This window comes from Diabrotica undecimpunctata, chromosome 8 (assembly GCF_040954645.1).
Source record: "Diabrotica undecimpunctata isolate CICGRU chromosome 8, icDiaUnde3, whole genome shotgun sequence".
NCBI lineage: Eukaryota > Metazoa > Arthropoda > Insecta > Coleoptera > Chrysomelidae > Diabrotica > Diabrotica undecimpunctata.
The window spans coordinates 11,472,368-11,492,523 of NC_092810.1; the positions used below are offsets into that span (position 1 = coordinate 11,472,368).

A 20,156-nucleotide genomic window follows, 5' to 3' on the forward strand; every position below is an offset into this window, starting at 1 on the left:
CGAATTTTCAATGACAACTTTGTCGCTATTTTTGCATGTGTAATCGTGAGAGCATTTTGCTGTAATAGGCTCATTTTGGACATTCTAATTTATATTCAATGAATTAACATTATTTTATATTGTTTCATGTATATCACAGCCGATCCTATTATGAGTGTACCGCACACGAGCGGCCAAAACCAAAGGCCGCCGTATTCCGTATCTAACTTTTATCAAAAAATCATTCAAAAAATCAAATTTTTCACATATTTCTCAAAATAATACTACTTTTTCATAAGTTCATAAAATCCTAAGTCATTGAAAAATCAAAATACCTAAGTCCCATTTTTTCGATAGCATAGTTTAACCCTCACTGGTGGCGACCCATATCGGAACACCAGTAGGGGCGCCAAGTCTGACAGACCCAAAATTCAATAATTTGTTAATTAGAAAATCAAAACAATCCTGGTGTATTATCTAGCTTTACTTCTTTATGAATATCATTTAAATCTAGATTTAATGTATATCTAGTTTTTGCATCAACTAAGGCAAAGATTTTGAATCCATATTTGTTCGGTTTGGAAGGAACATACTGTTTAAAACCGCATCTTCCCAGAAATACCTCAAGTTTTTCATCTATAGTGCCATACTCGCTAATTATGTAGGCATTTTTGCAATTTTTTACAAAACTTGTAAACAGTTGTCTTATAGGCATTAATTGGCTTATCAGACAATTTTCTTTTGTCTCGAGTTTCTAAATCATCAAATCTAAGATGTCTTAACAAAAATAAAAAACGTTGCTGCGACATGGTTAACTAAAACATTTCAACCCCGCTGCCATTTCGCTCCCACAACTCTTCTGTGCTTAACCGATTACTTTTCAAACATCCAACTAAATAGAACAATCCTAGTAAAGTTCTTATTTCGATTATATCAGTATTTTTAGCAGAACGGGCTCTGTTGTACATCTCTTTCATTTGATCTATATATTTGTTCGTACTTTCAACAATCTACTTTTACATCCGGTAAGTGAACAACTTTATTAAATTGGCGAGTTCTTACCGTTTGCACCGGGCAGTGTTTTTTCCAGACTGCTCCATCTTTGCCTATAAAAGTAGCAATCTTTGAAACTTTTGCTGGTATTACATCCACTTCGCAATCACCGCCATCACCCTCTTGTTCAGTATCTGAATTTGAAATATGTTCCTCTGTGGTATCTACTTCATCCTCTGATTCAATGTCATCAAAAAGGTGTTCTGTGTCAGTTTCTACTTCCTTAAGCAATTGAAAGTAGACGACTTTGCTCCTTTTCATAACTCATTGTGCTAAAAATAATAAATTTGACTAAGCAAAATATAAAATAATACCTGTTATTAAAATTACTCACCACTTGTAAAAGAAATTCCAAGAAACGAAAATAAAATAACAGTCACTTGAGTTACTTAAGGGGTGGCGCCAAGTCTAATGAACCCAAATAGGCTATAACAATAAAAAAATCTGGCAAAAGTTCTCGGCTCGACAGTCGATGCCATAATAAATATTAGTAAGGTACTAAGAGCACGAAGTTCATAGTTTAAACCCCACTCTTTTTATACCGTCTAGTACAACGCTTGGGTCTGAGAGACTTGGCACCACCGCTGCAGGGTTAAGCAATAAAAGTGTAGAGCAGAATGTGTCAGCCCATTATTGTCTTGACACATTGACACGTTCCTCATTTAACACCAAAATTCGTGGCAGTGGCCGTAACAGTTGAAGGTTTTTTTGATTAAAACCCATACTAGCGTTGGCTTATTCTTATAGCGCTTATGCTTTATGTTTGAAAACTGTAAAATTGGTCGCAATACCTTTAAGCCAGCCATCCTCGCGTCCGTCTTTCATGTTGAGAACACAGTAGCTTTGAAAGTATAAGCTTGGGGGCAAATAACATTGTATTCTATTTTCGTAAAAGTAAGAAATAATTTGATGTTATTTTGCTAATATCTTCAAAAATATTTTTGTAAATTATTTACATCTGAATTATGTGTGACAATAAAAAGAATATTCGAATATAGGTACAACGTACAGATCGTAATCGTATTCATTGGTATTTTTGTTTGTTATTGTAGTTATATCTTAATTAATACTTTTATCTGTATAACTACTTAAATATATCCATTAGTTTTAACATCACATAAAAAAATTCCACACTTAATTGGCAAGTAGGGTGTTGTTAATGGTACATATAACGTCATTGTCACATTAACAAGTATATTCGACTATTATGTGTTTGTTACTATTTACTTAAACTTATAAAATTGGACAATAACACATTTCCAAATATGTCATTAAACAAATCGCAGAAAAAATAACACTTTAATGATTGTTAATTAGTAGTTTTACATAGAAAACGTTGAGGGATTTGTGAAGTACGGCGGAATAAGGAAATTTGCTTATACAGTAGACTCCCTCTATAACGAGAACTGAAGTGGCAGACTAATTACCTCGTTATAAGCCGATCTCGTTATATCAGACATCAGACAACAATAATACTCTGCATACTTATAAATATGTAGTTTTCTAAAACATTAACTTCCTATAGTGAAGACGTTCAGAGCAATATTACATAGATGCTAATAAATATTGTTTGAATGGCGTTTTTGAAAAAAAGTTGTTTACTTTTATTTTCAATTAAATACATTAAAACAAAAAAGAGTTGTTTACTTTTATAGTCAATGATATAATGTTAAAACAAAAAATCTGTACTTACATTTTTTTCCAACTATGTAATGTATAAAGCGTATTTTCAAGGATCACATAAACTATTGCTTATGCAATTGTAAGAAGTCTGTCATTTTTGACTGCTTTAAATTGTCCAGTATCATTCTGTCTATCATCTACTATCTATTTTCTAAAGATGTTAAACAGTTGTATTTATTGTAAAGAAGTTTATTGCGGGCGGCAGTTAAGTTTATTGTGGGGCAGTTAAAAAGGGCCGTTATTTATAGCCACGGCCGGGCCAAAAACTAAAAAAAAAAACACGTTTTTCGATCTAACCTCTCGTTATAACCAAATTTGCCTCGCTATTGAGAGTTATAGTTCAATAGGAATTTCACGGGATATCTAATGTACTTCGTTATCAGCGAAACTTCGTAATAACCATGTTCGTTATAGAGGGAGTATACTGTATTAGGGTTGCCACACCTTCTCATATACATCACATTATGTAAACAGATTAAAAATACGGTCCCGGCTGTCCCAATTCGTCCATCAAATGTCCCGGTAAAACTTTTTAAATCCAATTTTTATTTATGAATCAATTGTATAATTTTTTATCAGACAAAACTCTGTTTATAAGGACAATAATTTCAAATTTTCTTTATTACATTTCGTCAAGTAAAATGACACTTTATGTTACACAAACGTGGTTCCTATTAAATAAGATGGACAGCAAGTGGAGCGTACCAACGTCAAAGTTTCTTATGACTTCAATTTTTCATTGGTTTTTGCCGATGATCAAATAATTTTAGCAGAAGACAAAGACCACATTGTTTAGATTTTAGATGATAAAAAAACTGGAAGAAGTTTTGATACTTATTCTTTCACTACAACAGCGTTTTTTTGCGTATTTCAGATGCCTTGAAGATGCTCTGAGAGCGAAAGTACTTGTTCTAGATTTAATAAAGAACTGCCTTCGATATCTGCATTTTATATTTTGTAAGACTCATATTCGAGCATTCAACCAGATCTCATTTAATTGAAATTGTTTTGTTATGTATCAAAAAAAGTTTTGCGTTGACTCTCAGCCAGTGTGCTGAGCTGTTGGATCAGTCAGTTGGTTTGTTGTTATAAAAGTTTATAATGTAAAAGGAAATAAATGATAGCCGAGGATTCACTCCCCTTCTCTCGTAATTTGTTTCACTTCAATTATTGAAAGTAATCTTAAAATCGATGTTTAATAATTGTTCTTTAATTGTTATTTGCAGTTGTTTTAAAATAGAATCATGTTCGACAAGTTAAATCACTACTTGCGTTTTTCAAATAGATATTGTTAATTTTACTTGTTTACAAATTGCTTTATCATTATTTAAAAATTGTAATTTAATTTGAATAACCTTTCCCTTGCAAATAAAGATGAAAACAACTTTTTTCTTTCTTTCTTTTCTGTCACAGACACGTCGTACTGTGCGTACAGAAGCACTTGTTGCTGCTGTAGAGCGTATCATACAGGAAGACCCGAATCAGTCTATCTGCCATCGTGCACAGCAGTAGGATACGTGTCCATCCACTTTATGAAAGATTTTGCGGACAGATCTTACTTTGCGTGCTTACAAAATCCAACTCAAAAAAGAATTTTTATTTTCGCTCTCCTGTAAAATTTATATTTTGTGACTTAATACACTTTTGTTCTGAGGTACGGATATAATACATATTAGTAAATAATCTTTTTTCTTTATTTTTCAGCAACGTCACATTTCAGACTCGCATGTCAACAATAGAAAATCTAGGGTGGTCAGGAGAGGACAGTTGGTCAAAGAAAAATGGTCGGCAGTCCAAGTGGGAGATATTATTCGAATGGACAATAATCAGTTCATAGCAGCCGATGTTTTAATTTTAACGTCTAGCGAACCGAATGGATTGTGTTACATAGAAACCTCCGAATTAGATGGGTAATTAGAATTTTTTATTCATATTAATTCATTACGTACTAAACAATCTTTTTGGTCACTGGTAAAAGTTTAAATTAAAATTATTAGTAATTAAGTGATGAGTTATAAATAAATACTAAATAAATAAAAAAAAAATATGCTTTATTGTCACTGAAAATTGTACAAATTTATGGACAAAGCTTGCAAAAAGTAAAAAAAAAAATAATTCCGAAAGTTCCGAAAGTGGAAAGGCTAAAAAACAATGTGACTTTACTAGGTAATCGCTACGATTGTCGTATGAGCCTTTAGTTCTATTGGTGTTATCGGTTTACGGTGGAATCGATCCTTTTTAGTAGACCAGATACTAGATGATGGAACGTAGATATTATAATCTTTTCGATGTTGAAACTCAGAATTGTCTGTAGACGACTTAGGGCACCTAGAAGAGTGTTGTAATGGCAGAGCAGTTTCCATGCTGCGGTCAATTGAAACACCGCGTTTAACATAAAGATTCGTCTTGTCAGTTAGATGAGACTTCTGCTATATATTAAAAATAAAGCTTACGGTTATAAAGGTTAAGAAATGAGAAAACATTGCTGGTTCATCTTTTTAGAGCATCAGTCTCGAAAGTACGCTTAGCCTGGAAGGTTACCAACCTTCAGAACGAAGACTGCGCCTGAAGAATAATAGAAATCGTTTAGTTTATTAACGATTTTTCTAGGATCTTTTCTAATTGGGCAGTGTTTATATAGGAACTATCATTAGCTGCATAATTAATTAATTAAAGTACATAGTAAAGAATGAAATTTATATGAACCGCCAATTGGCACAACTCAACACAATATATAAAGAGTGAACACTTACCTTTTGTTGTAATCATCGTTGCAGGAAATGTTTGTATTTCTGATAGAAACTAACGAAATGCGCTTTCGCTGTACCCGCAATGAAGAATTGATGTTTCGTGACACGCTGTGGGAAAGATTCTGATGATCTTGCAAGCAAGCAAGCAATTTAATTAAAACCAGCCTGTGAGACATATTCACCCCTAAGAATTACGTTCGGGTGTAACAATTCATTGGATCGAGGTGTATTAACTCGAGTAAAAACAGGAGTCACTCCACAGCGCTCCAATGCTCCAGACCATCCCTTTACCCTCTATAGCACTCTGATGCGTGATAGGAGCACAACTATCAGCCAAATGCTCTTCATGTGCGAGTCCTGGGTAATAGAACTCCAACATGGTTTCCTAACCGAATTCAAACTCAGGACAGCGCATTGTCGCTATGATCCTGTTATCTTACTGTGGCTTATCCGCGAACTAAAATTGCTTAGTTGCGCCTCAAGTCTCTGCTCTGAGCTAGGCTCAGTTCGGCGACTTGGTGCTCAAGGTGTTGGGCCCTACGTGCCCGGGTTTTTGTTAGTTTTTTTTTGTTGGCTTGCGCCGGTTTTTGTTAGTGTTTTTTTAATTTTTTTGGTGACCGAGGCCGTTTTTGTATGTTTTGATTTTTTTTTGTAGGTAGCCTGAAACAAAAAGTCATAATTAGTACAATATCTATATTATAACATTGAAAAATATATGTAAATATGTGACAATATGACAATATAGAGTTTGTCCACTTAAGGCAACTGAGCCCACGTTGTATTTTGCGATTGTCCACGAGTGTTTTGAGCTACGAACTATCTTCTTTGTGCGTTGGTGTTGTTGTTTTCTGTAGTGTTTTCTCTCTGGTGTGTTTGTTGATTTTCTCTCTAGTCTTTTAATTTTATTCTACTATTTGTTGTTTGGGTCTTTTGTGCTTCCATCTGTGGAAAGCGTCGTACCTCATGATCTCTCGCAATATGTGACTAGGATGGTTCTCTATCTCCACGAACTTTGTCCTTGCTTTTTCCTTCATTATATCAGTCACTCTAATTTGTTGTAATTCTCTGAAGAGGAATCTTTCTGCAACGTATGTCGGTACGTTGACTGCGTCTCTTAGGCTGCTGTTACGTGCCGCTTATATTTTCTTGTTTGTTGTGTTACATATGTGTCCCCATGCGAGAGATGCATATGTTAGTATAGGAAGAATTATACTATTTATTAATCTTATTTTAGTTTTCATTCTAAGTTTGATTTTTCTTCCTGCTAGGCTCTTATTGATGCTCTTGTCATGTTGGCTTTTTGTATTGTAGCGTCTACGTGTTTACTAAACTTTAAGCCTTTGTCCATGATAACTCCGAGGTATTTTGCTTCGCTTTTCCACTCGATGGGATTGTCTTGCACAGTCACCTGTTCTTCTGGTTGTTGGTGCCTCTTTTTGAAAAGTACAGCCTGTGTCTTTTCGGAGTTAATAGCGATTTTCCATTTTAAACTCCATTCTTCTATGTCATCTAGCGCTGTTTGTAAGTCGATGATCTTGACAGGTCCTTCTTTATATTTATGGAACGACGCGAGTTATAGTCGTTGACCCCATAAGCCAATACCCTAAATCCGATGCGTCAGCACCTGAACTATGGTCGACCTGAATATAAAAGTGCAACTTGCGAATTATTGTTTTATTTTCCAATGTGTAATGTATTTCATTTTAATTAATTATTATTCAGTCTGATTTGAAACTTTGTACAGTGAAGTCTGATTTTAATATTGTAACTTTTAAGAACGCAATAAAGTTCTCTCACATTTGTAAATTTAATAATTATTTTTTTAAAAATCGTCCCTGAAGGGCAGAAACTATCAGTGGCGCAGTCAGTAGGATACGAACCTACGCTCCTGCAAAAATTAAATCCAGTACTCATTCATTTATTCATTATGTCAACTTAGAACCAATTCAAAAAGAAATTAATACCCTAAGACTTTCCTACCAAAATGTAACAGCTGCAATTAAAGACGGCCTTAGTAGTCCTTATTATTCCGAATTAGAAAATTTTGATCGTGTCCTTCTCTTCCAGCTACAACTAGCTGAACAAAAACTCCAATCACTTTTACCTAACTACAGAGCAAAAAGAGGTCTTATAGACGGACTAGGCTCAATTATTAAATGTATTACAGGAAACTTAGATACGGAAGACGCAAAACATTATGATAACGCACTAGAAGAACTAAAAAGTAACCAAAATAAAATTGTAAATAAACTTAATAAACAAATTTCATTATCGACTGAGATTGTAGAGAATTTTAATAATACTATTTCTCTCATAAAGAGTAACCAAGAAGTAATTTTCTCTGGTTTAGAATCTATTCGTTCAAAACTTAATAAATTTATTTTTAATTTTGAAGATTTCCTTATAACTAGAAATATTTTAGATCAATTAAGTATAAGTATAAATATTATATTACAGTTGCTAACAGAAATAGAAAACTCTATAACATTTGCGAGACTAGGTATTTTAAATAGTAGTATAGTAAAGATTAATGAACTAAAGTCAATATTAACTCAAATTATGAAATATCATTCAAGAAACGAACTAATTTATCCGAATATCACATCAGACATAAATAAATATTATAATATCTTAGAAACAGAAGCGTACTACTCTAACTTGCCAATTGTTTTTGTTGTCCATGTTCCAATAGCTTATCCCGACGAATACTCCTATTATCATTTATACTCGATTCCTACTGTAAATCGAACTACCCTAACGAAGTGCCCCCTAACACCTATCTGATAATGAATGAAAATTTTTACCAATACACATCTGTACCATGCTCCAATCTGAAGCCAAAATTCTTCTGTCCCGAGAATCATCTGAAAAGTAAAAATGAAGAAGACTGTCTATTCCAACTCCTTAAACTGAAATCTAATCCTACGAGATGCTAAAGAATAGAAGTTCACATTTCAAAAAATATGATCCAACAAGTAGATGAGTCCCACTACATCGCTATTTTGGTAACCAAAACCAAAATCCAAATGAACTGTACTAACACAGACCTTCAACTAATTTCTGGAAATTATCTCATCACAATTCCTTTCCAATGCCAGTTTAGCACAGAAGATCAAACATTTAGCAATAATCGTCTCATTTCTGAAAGTCAGCCACTATTACTTCCAAATATAGTTATTCCTCAAGAAGAGATTCCCAAGGTTCATATCGAAGATGTCCAAAACTGGACCAGATTCATTTAGTTAAGAAGAAATTAAAACATTGATACTTAAAAACTTAAAAGCTACTAGTCCTTTTAACTTTTGGAACCTATCAATAATATTTTTGATTCTCTCGCATTTGTAAATTTAATAATTATTTTTTTAAAAATCGTCCCTGAAGGGCAGAAACTATCAGTCGCGTCTTTTCGCCACCCCTACGCAAAGCGCAGAGGTTCTAAATCAAGAAAATGCATAGGAAACAGTCGAACTCTCGGTACACAGCTTTATCAAAGTAATAAAAAATCAAAAACACTTCGAGTTTATTGATAAGATCAAAATATACGATTCGGGAATAAAATTAATGATTTTCCCACCCGATGTGGTTCTCAGATTGCAGTTTTTATAAAAGATATAGAGGTTGCCAATAACACGCAATGAAATAAGGAATTAAAATAAGGTCATATTATCTTAAAAATGTTAAGAATGATAAAAAAATACTCCCGGCAGTATTGTATCATTTTTTTGTTTGTTTTAATTTAAGTGTAGTATGATTTAAGTATTGTTTCTTCTATTCTGTAATTGTATTTTCTTTATTTTTAGGGAGACAAATTTAAAATGCAGACAGTGCCTACTAGAAACCGCAGAGATGGGTCAGAACGATGCCTTATTGGGAGAATTCGACGGAGAAATTCTCTGCGAGATGCCCAACAATCTCCTTAACAAATTCGAGGGAGTGTTAATATGGAAGGGAAAGTCCTATTCGTTGGACAACGACAAAATCATGTTGAGAGGATGCGTGTTGAGGAACACGCAATGGTGCTACGGTGTCGTGATCTTTGCTGGTAAAGACACAAAGCTTATGCAAAATAGCGGGAAGAGTAAATTTAAACGCACGAGCATTGATAGGCTCTTAAATTTTTTAATCATAGGAGTAAGTATTTATTTCTTTCTTATTATTTATATAATTAAAGCCGTTTTGAAAAAATCTCATTAGTTCGGTTTAACTAAGATGATGACATGTCTCGACAGCTAATGGTCATTGACACAGGTACAATTTACATTCATGTTTACATGGTTAATACTTTACATTGGGTACAAATTAGTTACAATACATTTTTTATAATACGAGGCATGTTTTTTAAGTAAGTACCGTTTTGCGATTCCGCCGCCGCAGCGCTACGGTCGGCATTCCGCGCATGAGCACTGGTTACCTACATCTCTTGTCTACGCACTGACGCCATTACAGTCTGATTCTTCATTGTATACTTGTTTACTCCAGTGTTTAAGATGCCTCCAACAATCGTGAGTCACGGTGATTGTGAAGTACGGGCTGTTATACGATTTCTTAGTGCTAAAGGCGTAAAACCGATCGATATTCATCATGAGATCGTTGAAGTTTACGGACAAAACATTAGGAGTGATGGAATGGTAAGAAAATGGGTGAGAGCATTTAAAGATGGCGGCACAAATGTGCATGATGAAGAACGGAGTGGACGTCCTTCGGTCGTTAATGAAAATTTGGTGCAGAAAGTGGACGAAAAGGTGAGAGAAAACAGACGCTTTACAATTTCATCATTGTCCGACTGCTTTCATCAGTATTCTCGTAGTGTTTTGTATCGCATTGTTACCGAGAACTTGAATTACCGGAAATTGTGTTCACGTTGGGTTCCAAAAATGTTGACGGATTTGCACAAAACCCAACGTTTAGGCAGTGCATTGACTTTCCTTGAGCGGTACCACAGTGAATGTGAAGATTTTTTAGACCAAATTGTTACTGGTGACGAAACGTGGGTGGCCTACGTCACACCAGAATCGAAACAACAATCCATGGAATGGCGACATTCATCATCACCCAAAAGAGTGAAGTTTAAGCAAACAATTTCTGTCCGGAAAATCATGTGCACAGTTTTTTGGGACAGAAAAGGAGTATTGCTAGTGGAGTTTCTGCCTCGTAATGAGACAATCAATGCAGCGTCTTATTGTGAGACATTGAAAAATCTGCGTCGTGCAATCCAGAACAAAAGACGTGGCAAGTTGAGTAAGGGTATCGTTTTGCTGCATGACAATGCCCGTCCACATGTGGCTAATCAGACCAAAGATCTCATCAAATCATTTAAATGGGAAACTCTAGATCATCCTCCATACAGCCCTGATCTGGCGCCCAGCGACTACCATTTGTTCCAGCACTTGAAGAAACACCTGGGCGGTCAGCGTCTTCAAGACGATAACGAAGTCAAAACATTTGTGATGCAGTGGTTAACAAGTCAGGCGGCAGAATTTTATCAGGAGGGTATTCAAAAACTGGTGCCACGTTATGACAAGTGCCTCAATATTCACGGAAATTATGTAGAAAAGTAGATTAAGGTACAGCCTTTCATGTAAAAATAAAATTATTGCCATATCTTTGCACGTCTTTTTTTAATTCCAAAACGGTACTTACTTAAAAAACACGCCTCGTACATTTTGTTTTAAATTAAATCGTATAACTTTGTGTTTTTTAAAAAGTTTAATACATTTTCATGGTTGCTGCTGTTTGAGATAAGTATGTCTTTTAGGTTGTTACCAAGATTGTATTTTCTTCTGGCCACTAGGTAGTGTTGACAGTCAAGAAGTACATGTGTTACGGAAGTAGTGCTGTTGCAGTACTGGCGCAAAATCTGATTACTGGAATTCATTAGGTGTCCATGTGTAAGGCGTGTGTGCCCTATTCTCAATCTTCGAATGATAGATTTGTCCTTTCTTTTCATTGGTGGGAGCTGGTGGTAGAAAATGTTTGGTTGTAGAACGCTTAACTTGGTATTGCTTCTTTTCCAATGATCATTCCAAAGGTCCATTATTTTATGTTTGATTATTCCTTTTTAAATCTGATGATATTTGAATGTCTGTTGTTACGTTAAGAAAACATGCTTGTTTTGCTGCTTGATCGGTTTTTTCGTTACCTGGAATACCAACGTGTGATGAGACCCACAATATTGTTACTGTAATTCCATTAGTTTGAAGGCGATTACATATACTCTGGATTTCTTGAACTATTGGGTGGATAGAATGTACGTTTCTTATAGACTGCATGGAGGACAGAGAGTCCGTACAGATTGCTATAGTTTTATCATCGTTGAGTGGAGTTTTCACCGCTTGTAGTATTCCATATAGTTCAGCAGTATAAATACTGCAATTGCTGGAGAGTCGAAACAAGATGGTGGTTGTAGTCGTTGTAACAGCACAGCCAACACCTTCTTCAGTCTTAGATGCATCTGAATAAAGGATCTTACCGAAGTTGCATTGATGTAGTATTTCATAGAATTTTTGTTTGATAACGGAAGGTGATATTTCATTCTTATTATATTTGGATAATTCGATATTGAAATTTGGAAGTTTACATATCCATGGAGGAGTTTGAGGGACCGTGAAAGGGCTGGTCGACAACAGATTGATATATAAATAAGGAATTAACATCTGTATAGTGGACGGTACCATTCTACGATTATTAGTAAGTGGTAATTGTCTATTACAGATGAGGTTTCTTGTGGGATTTGCTGAAGCTCTAGCGAAATACAGCAGTAGAAGTTGTTGTCGTCTTGGATGAAGCGAGGGTTCGAAACATTCTACATGAATGCTTTCCACCGGACTGGATCGGAATGCTCCTAAACAGAGTCGAAGGGAAGTATTTTGGACTACATTTAGTGAACGTAGTAGTGAGTGATTTTGTTGGGAGGTATTTGGAGAAAATGTATTACAGCCAACTTTTTTAAAATTGAGTGACAAAGTTTTTTGCTACACCTGCCCTTCCGAACTGGCGTGACAGGTCGCTTCTCTTTGAGTTTTTGACTCAATTTTCTCACTGACGACTGAGATACACCAAATTTTCGTGCTTTCTCTCTCTGACTAAGTGCTGTGTTCTCTAATAGAGCAGTAATGGACGAGATTTTTTTTCTTAACACAAAGATTTTTAGATTTACCCATCTAAAAATTCCAATCCAAGATTAATCGTCTTGTTTTATGATTAACAATTTACCGAAATCAAAAGTAACACTATTGTGTAATAATGTCAATACTTATTAGTGCAAATTTTAAATAAACTGACCACAAATCTACGTTTTAAGTAAAAAAACTCAAAATGTAAAACAATTAGGTAGTTACTCCACACTTTGAGCACATTCTACTGTCATCTGTCAATTTTTGACAATTTTAAGAAAACTATATACCATTTTCTACGTTACTATGTACCCAATAGTTATGCAACCCATTCAACACCTTAGTATATAAGTGAAAATACTTTCAGTGCGATTGAAATCAAAAAAATTGAAATTTTTATGGTTAGTCTAATAAAAAAAAGCTGCAGGAAAATAAAAAGAAAATAATTCAAAAGTTTTTTTGAAAATAATAAATGATGTGCACAGATTCAATACTACAAATTCTAGAGATATTCAGATAGAAACACTTAGAAGCACTCAGACACGATATGTATCATCATCACCATGGCTTATTCACTCCTGGCGGAGTGTTTGCCGCCCTTTTGGGCTCTCTGATTTATTTATTGCGGAGAATCAGTCCGCTGTTGTTTTTTTTTATTATTATAGCAGTGTGTGTGACTTGGCCCTGTCTACAATTTTCCTCCATTCTTTCCGGTCCTTACAGCGCTCCTTCCAATTGTAGATTCTCAGCTTCTTTATGTCTCCTAAGACTTGATCTCTCCATCTTGTTTTGGGTCTCCCTTTTGGTCTCTTTGTTGTTGGTCTCCATCCAGTTATTCGCTTTAGGGTAGCGTCTGGGTTAGCTCTTTCTGTGTGTCCCAGCCACCTGAGCCTTTGCGTCTTCACGAACTTGATTATGTCTTCACCCTCGATGACTTCTTTAATTTCTTCATTGGTTAATCTTCTAAATTCGCCTACACTTAATCCCACCGGTCCCATTATTCGTCGAATTATCTTTCTCTCTAGGATTTCCAACCTCATTTCATCTTTTTGTGTTAGGCACATCGTCTCTGCACCATAGGTGATCACTGGCCTGATTGCAGTCTTGTAAATTTTTAATTTGGTTTTCTTACTAATGTACTTTTCTTTCAGGAATTTTTGGTAATTCCAGTAGGTTTTATTACCCAGTAGGATGCGTTCATTTATTTCATCCGTTCTATCATTTCTGTCATTCACCATCACTCCCAGGTATTTGAAACGGTGTACTCTTTCAAATGTATATGCACCAAGCTTAATTTCTTTCTCTATGTTCGTATTCTCTCTTGAACACTTGAGGTATTTCGTTTTGCTTTGGTTTATTACTAGCCCTCTCTTCTTTGCTTCTTTATCTAGTATTAATATTATGTTCTGCATGGTTTTTAAATCTCTAGTAACCAGTGCAATATCGTCTGCATACGCTATCAGTTGGGCTGAAGATTCGATAATAATCGTTCCCATAATTTTGGCTGCTCTTACTGCCCCCTCTATGGCAATGTTAAATAATGTTGACAGGGAGTCTCCCTGTCTGACACCTACCTCCATGTGTACTTCATCTGACGGGCCTTCCCTTGTTAAGATTCGTGCCTTGGATTCCTTCATCGTCATTTTCGTGAGACTTATTAGTTTTTCTTGGATGCCTAATTGATTCATATCCTTAATTAGCTCCTCCCTTATTACACTGTCAAAAGCTTGCTTGTAGTCAATAAACAGTATATGTAGATCTATTCCGTGCTCGTAACTTTTTTCGACGATTTGCGTTACAATGTGTATTGCATCTATTGTTGACTTACCTTCCCTGAATCCATGTTGGTATTCACCTATTTTTGTTCTAGTTTCTTTTTCTATTCTTTGTCTGATCAAATTAGTTAATATTTTGTACATTGTATTTAATAACGTGATTCCCCTGTAGTTAGTGCATTTCGTCTTGTCGCCTTTTTTAGGGATTGGTGTTATCAGACCACAATTCCAGTCGTTCGGCATGCGTTCTTCTTCCCATATTCGTTCCATTAGGTTGTGGATTCTGTGGGCTAGTTCCTCTCCCCCTTTCTTGAAGAACTCATTTATAATGTCGTCTGGTCCTGCTGCTTTCCTTGTCTTTAATCTGTTTATGGTCGCCAATACTTCGCTGTATGAGGGAGGCTCTGATTGTTCTCCATTCCTATTTTCTGTTTGTTCTTCATTTTCTGCATTTTCAGCCTCGTCTTTCTTTTTAAACAGTTCTCTATAGTGTGTTTCCCATTCCATTTTTCCAATATTTGCCGGTATCTCTTTTTTTCTCTGTGATTTTATGTATTTGTATAGTCTTGCATTGTCATTACTATTGGCTTCGATTTCCTGCAGTAATTCTTCGATCCATTTCTTCTTTTTTGTTTTGCAGCATTTGTCTGACTCTTTCTTCTTCTCTTTATAGTGTAGGAGATCTTCTTGTTTCCCTGTGGCCATCCACCTGTGTCTTACTTTGTCCTTGTCTTTACTAGCTTGCTCGCATTCTTCATCGTACCAATCCTTTCTTTTATTGTCTTCCATTAGTCCTATCGTCTCCTCTGCTGTTGTTAAGATACTATCTTTTATGTCTTCCCATGTTTTATCTATGTTTGATGGTTTTAGAACTAGTAGTTTTTCTTCTAATTTAGTGCAAAATTTTCTGTTTGCATTATCTGTATTTAGTTTCGACCGATTCCACCTCTTTCTTTTCTTTCTGTCGTTTTTATCTTTAAGTATCTTCAATTTCATGTCGTCTATCACCAAAGTGTGATCCGAATCAGCATTGGCTCCCCTGTATGACCTTACATTCTGTACAATTGTTTTCCATTTTTTTGAGATTAGGATGTGGTCTATTTGGTTTCCATCTGTTGTTACAGGTATTAGCCACGTTACTTTGTGCTCTTTTTTGTGCTTGAATTGAGTGCTAATAATAAAAGTATTGGTTGCTGCTGCTAGATTACATATTCTCCTGCCATTGTTATTCGTATTTTGATGGATCGTTTCTTTTTCTGCGATTTCTCTGTTCGTGTATTCTTTCCCTATCTTTGCGTTGAAGTCTCCTAGCAGGATTAGTATGTCGTTCTTTGGTATTTCTTCGTACAATTCTTCAAGTTTCTCATAGAATTCATTCTTTTCTTCTTCAGGAGCATTCTCAGTAGGGGCATATATGATGACAAATGTTAAATTTGCTTGTTTATTTTTCATTCTAATATATACAACCACTTTAAAGTTAATAATCTTGTCTCTTACGCTATTACTAACTAGAAAGGCAGTTCCATTGCGCCTCTGTTTGCTTTCTCCTGAGTAGTACATTGTGTAATTTCTTCTAGCAATCATCCCTTCTCCTGCCCACCTTATATCTTGTAGCGCTAGTATTCCCATCTTGTATTTTATCATTTCTTTTGCCAACTCTTCCATTTTGCCTGGTCTTAGAAATGTTTTGATATTCCACGTTCCTATTCTTATTTTTCTATTTTTGTTTTTTGCTTTCTTTTGTTTTGTTTTGTTTTTGCGTCTTTTCTTACAAAACAGTTTCAACTCCGTTATACTGTCGCCGTCTTTTGTTATATTTTTTGTTAGTTTTTTGACGCCATTTTCATCAATTTTCCTCTTGGATCTATATTATCAGATATGGGAGATCTGTCGTTTATTGTCCTAGCGTTACCCTTCTTCTCTTCAGGTTTCTTCCAATAATTTACATCTATGCCTTCTAGTTGCTCCAGTGAGAATGGTTCACCATTTATCCATAATTTATTGTATTTTAATGCGGCTGTGTGTCCTTCCTGGCGTACCATTTTCATGAGCTGAAGAAGATGCTTCCTTTCTTGTAGTATTTTCTTCGGGAAGTCCTCATTGATATATATTTTAGTTCCTCTTAGGTTTTTAGCAGCCTTCAGAATTTCCATTCTCGTAGCTTCCTTTTTCATTTCTAATAACGATATGTATAGTAGAACGAAAAATAAACGAGGCATAGGAAAGGGCAAATGTAACACATCCGTATAAAATGATAAAGTTTATGTAATTATAACGTCTTATGATGTTTTTTTTTGCTTTTCAGATAGTATTTTTTTTATTGTCCATGTGCCTTTTTTGTATGGTGGCGTGCGGTATATGGGAGTCCCTCGTTGGCCAGTACTTCCAGACATACCTCCCATGGGACACGCTGGTGCCTACGGAGCCTCTAGGTGGCGCTACCATCATAGCCCTATTGGTGTTTTTCTCGTACGCTATCGTCCTGAATACGGTGGTGCCAATATCTTTGTACGTTTCCGTCGAAGTCATCAGGTTCGTACAAAGTTTTTTGATTAATTGGGATGAGCAGATGTACTATGAGAAGACGGGGACACAAGCCAAAGCTAGAACTACAACACTTAACGAAGAATTAGGTAAGAATTATGTGAATTGTCAAATTTTAAGATATTTGTTTTTGGCAGTACGAACGCTGTTTTATAAAATGTGCTTAAGCGATATTTAGAATACAAAATCCATATGTGTTCATTCATCTAACGTATTTGTTGGAAATTGTTTTATATACTGTTTTTTTTTTACCTCAGAAATATTCATAATCATTATTGAGCTTAGAAGCATTGGTCAAGAACAATTTGTAGCCAACTTTCCTTCTCATTTTCCACTTTCTGGAAGGGATTAATAAAACTTATTTTAGTAAAATTGTGGCTTATTCCTAGTAAAAATAGTAAATTATTCTCTTCCCCAAAAAATTTCCAAAAATCCAACGCTTTTCCGTTCAGTTTCGGTGATCACATCCTCATCGGTGTAATAACTCTTGCCACGCAGCATTTTTTTAATCGGAAAAGAGGTGGTAGTCGCTGAGGGCTAGATCTGGACTAGAAGGTGGGTGCGGAAGCAATTCAAAGCCCAATACGTGCATTTTTGCTATCGTTTTCACCGATTTGTCACACGGCGCATTGTCTTGGTGAAACAACAATTTTTTCTTCAACAAATGAGGCCTTTTTCTGTGCGATTATGGTCTTCAAACGCTCCAATAATTTGATATAGTAATCGCTGTTGATTGTTTTTACGTTTCAAATAATCAAAGATAGCGGGTCCCAAAATAAAGAGGTTATAGCATCTTTGGTCCCTTTAGACGGCTTTATCCAGGCGCTGTCGACTCAGATAACTACCGATTTGATCCCGAAGTGAAGTGGTAGGTCCATGTTTCATCCATTGTGACATTACGATGAAAAACTCCTGACTTATTCCGATCAAACATGTCCAAACAGCGCCGAGACTCATCAATTAGTTGTTTTGGTCTGGAGTGAGAAAATGCGGCACCCAATTTTAAAACAGCTTTCTTATACCCAAATGTTCGTGCATGGTTGTGAAAATGCTACGCTTTGATAATTTTAGAGTGTCAACTATCTCTTGTGACTTCACTTTGTTTGCAGTTTTCCATACTTTTTTTGTGTTTTCGAGAATATCTGCCTTATTTGGAATTTCAGAGCGCTCAGCTTCATTGGTATCAGCACGACTGCGTTTTAATTCAGCAAATCATCGTTTAATGGCTGTAATCGATCGAGCGAAGTTCTGGTAACACTTCTTGAACCAGTGCTCAGTTTGGACTGTATTTTTTCCCATCAAATATCAGGGATGAATCAACAGACCAAATTGCTTGGAATAAATTGTTTATAGAAATCATATAATATAAGTAGTATCGGTAATTCGGCAAATAATAATCCGAATGACATGAAATTTTGACAGTATGCTTTTGAAAGTTGACACTAACGGAATGTCAGGTGGATAATTCATTAGAGTCGCCATCTCATGGTTAGGTCTGGAAGTTATTGACCGAAGTAATACTAGTAATACAAAATCATGTCCATTGAAAAGAATGCACTTTATCGACTACCTTTTTCATTTGACATCCATATGCGTTTATTTATGGTTGGGAAACATTTGGAGATTATGAAATCATAGTTTTTATTAAGTTAAATGTGTCGATAGCAATTAAAGTAAATTGTATACTCACGCTTAATCAAGCCATTAAGAGCGATGCTGGGAATATTTATATTCCACTATGCATCAACAATTTACCCATATAAATTACCATCTTTCTTGTACTCATTGCGTCGAGTAAGGACGATAAATATACGAAAATGGTTGCGTTTCGATTTAATTTGAGTTTCTTACCACTCCCTAACACGTGTTTCTGGGTCTACCCGTCATCAGAGAGAGTTTGTAATATAAATATTCCCAGCATCGCTCTTAATGGCTTGATTAAGCGTGAGTATACAATTTACTTTAATTGCTATCGACACATTTAACTTCATCTTTCATCACTAGATGTCTCTAGTAGCATACTCTGGTAATTATTTTTTCTATAATTGCCAGAGTAGTCGGTGCGTTTTGGTTTGGTTTGAGTTTTCTTACAAACTCTCTCTGATCTGATGACGGGTAGACCCAGAAACACGTGTTAGGGAGTGGTAAGAAACTCAAATTAAATCGAAACGCAAACATTTTCGTATATAGTTTTTATTCTTCTAATTTGACAAGTTTGTTTTTTTTTTAGGCCAAATAGAATATGTATTTTCCGACAAAACTGGTACGCTTACACAAAACATAATGACATTTAACAAGTGTTCGATAGCAGCCCGATCGTACGGTGATATCATTGACCAGAGGACGGGAGACGTCATCGAAATCACCGACGATACTGAACCTTTAGATTTTTCATTTAATCCCAACTATGAAGCCGATTTCCGGTTCTATGACAAACACCTTCTGGAAGCTGTGCGGAAACGAGACGCAGATGTATTTAGTTTTTTTAGACTGCTGGCTTTATGTCATACCGTCATGTCAGAACACAATGATGGAAAATTGGAATACCAGGTAAGAAAAACATTTATATATTTGAATAGTATAACTATAACGAACTATATGCGCAGATTACAGTTTATTTCATTTTTGTAGTAGCTGTAATATCGACCGTGTTGACCCCTGGTGCGATTTAGTGTGCCACGTTTAGAGTTTAGATTGGTAAATTGAATTCTTTGTGTTAGGCAGTGCATATAGGTTTTAGGTTGAGCTTCCAACCTTTCGTTCACCTACTTTTTTGCTCATTTTCATATGATTTTTTTATATAAGCACCATTAAACCATGCAGCTGTAGAAAGATTGAGGCGTATGGCCGAAGACGTAAGCATCAAGCATTAGTCGGATGTTGTGTATAAAGTACATAACTTGTAAAGACTGCAATTCAACATATATTGGGCAAACACACCAATATCTACATAGACGGTTTGTTGCACACAAACATAATGTACAAACCAACAAATTAAGGGGACTTTTACTTTCTAAATTGAAAAAAAAGACAATTTTTAGATATTAAACAAAAAAAAAACTATTATATTTATGGTCATTCATTGCTAAGAAGGATTTTAGGTACACAAAAAAATGACACTTTTATTTGACATGAAATTTTTTTGACACTTTTAGGGTTTTTTCACCCCTGCAGAGGGCGTCTTCCAAAAGATGTATTTGGGGACACTTTTCTGACCCATCTGTAACATTTTTTTTTTGTTTTCCAACGGGATTCAATTA

The 20,156-nt window shown here is 35.4% G+C and overlaps 1 protein-coding gene across 4 annotated transcripts in view; it reads left to right on the forward strand.

Annotated features, from left to right (window-relative positions):
* ATP8B (ATPase phospholipid transporting 8B) overlaps positions 1 to 20,156 on the forward strand; it is a 294,637-nt gene that overhangs the window by 247,021 nt on the left and 27,460 nt on the right. For all 4 annotated transcript variants that reach the window (XM_072539697.1, XM_072539698.1, XM_072539695.1 and 1 more), the window contains 4 exons: positions 4,420 to 4,625; positions 9,266 to 9,596; positions 16,658 to 16,985; positions 19,127 to 19,446. In XM_072539697.1, the coding sequence (XP_072395798.1) occupies positions 4,420 to 4,625; positions 9,266 to 9,596; positions 16,658 to 16,985; positions 19,127 to 19,446 (1,185 nt within the window). The remainder of the gene's footprint in view (positions 1 to 4,419; positions 4,626 to 9,265; positions 9,597 to 16,657; positions 16,986 to 19,126; positions 19,447 to 20,156) is intronic.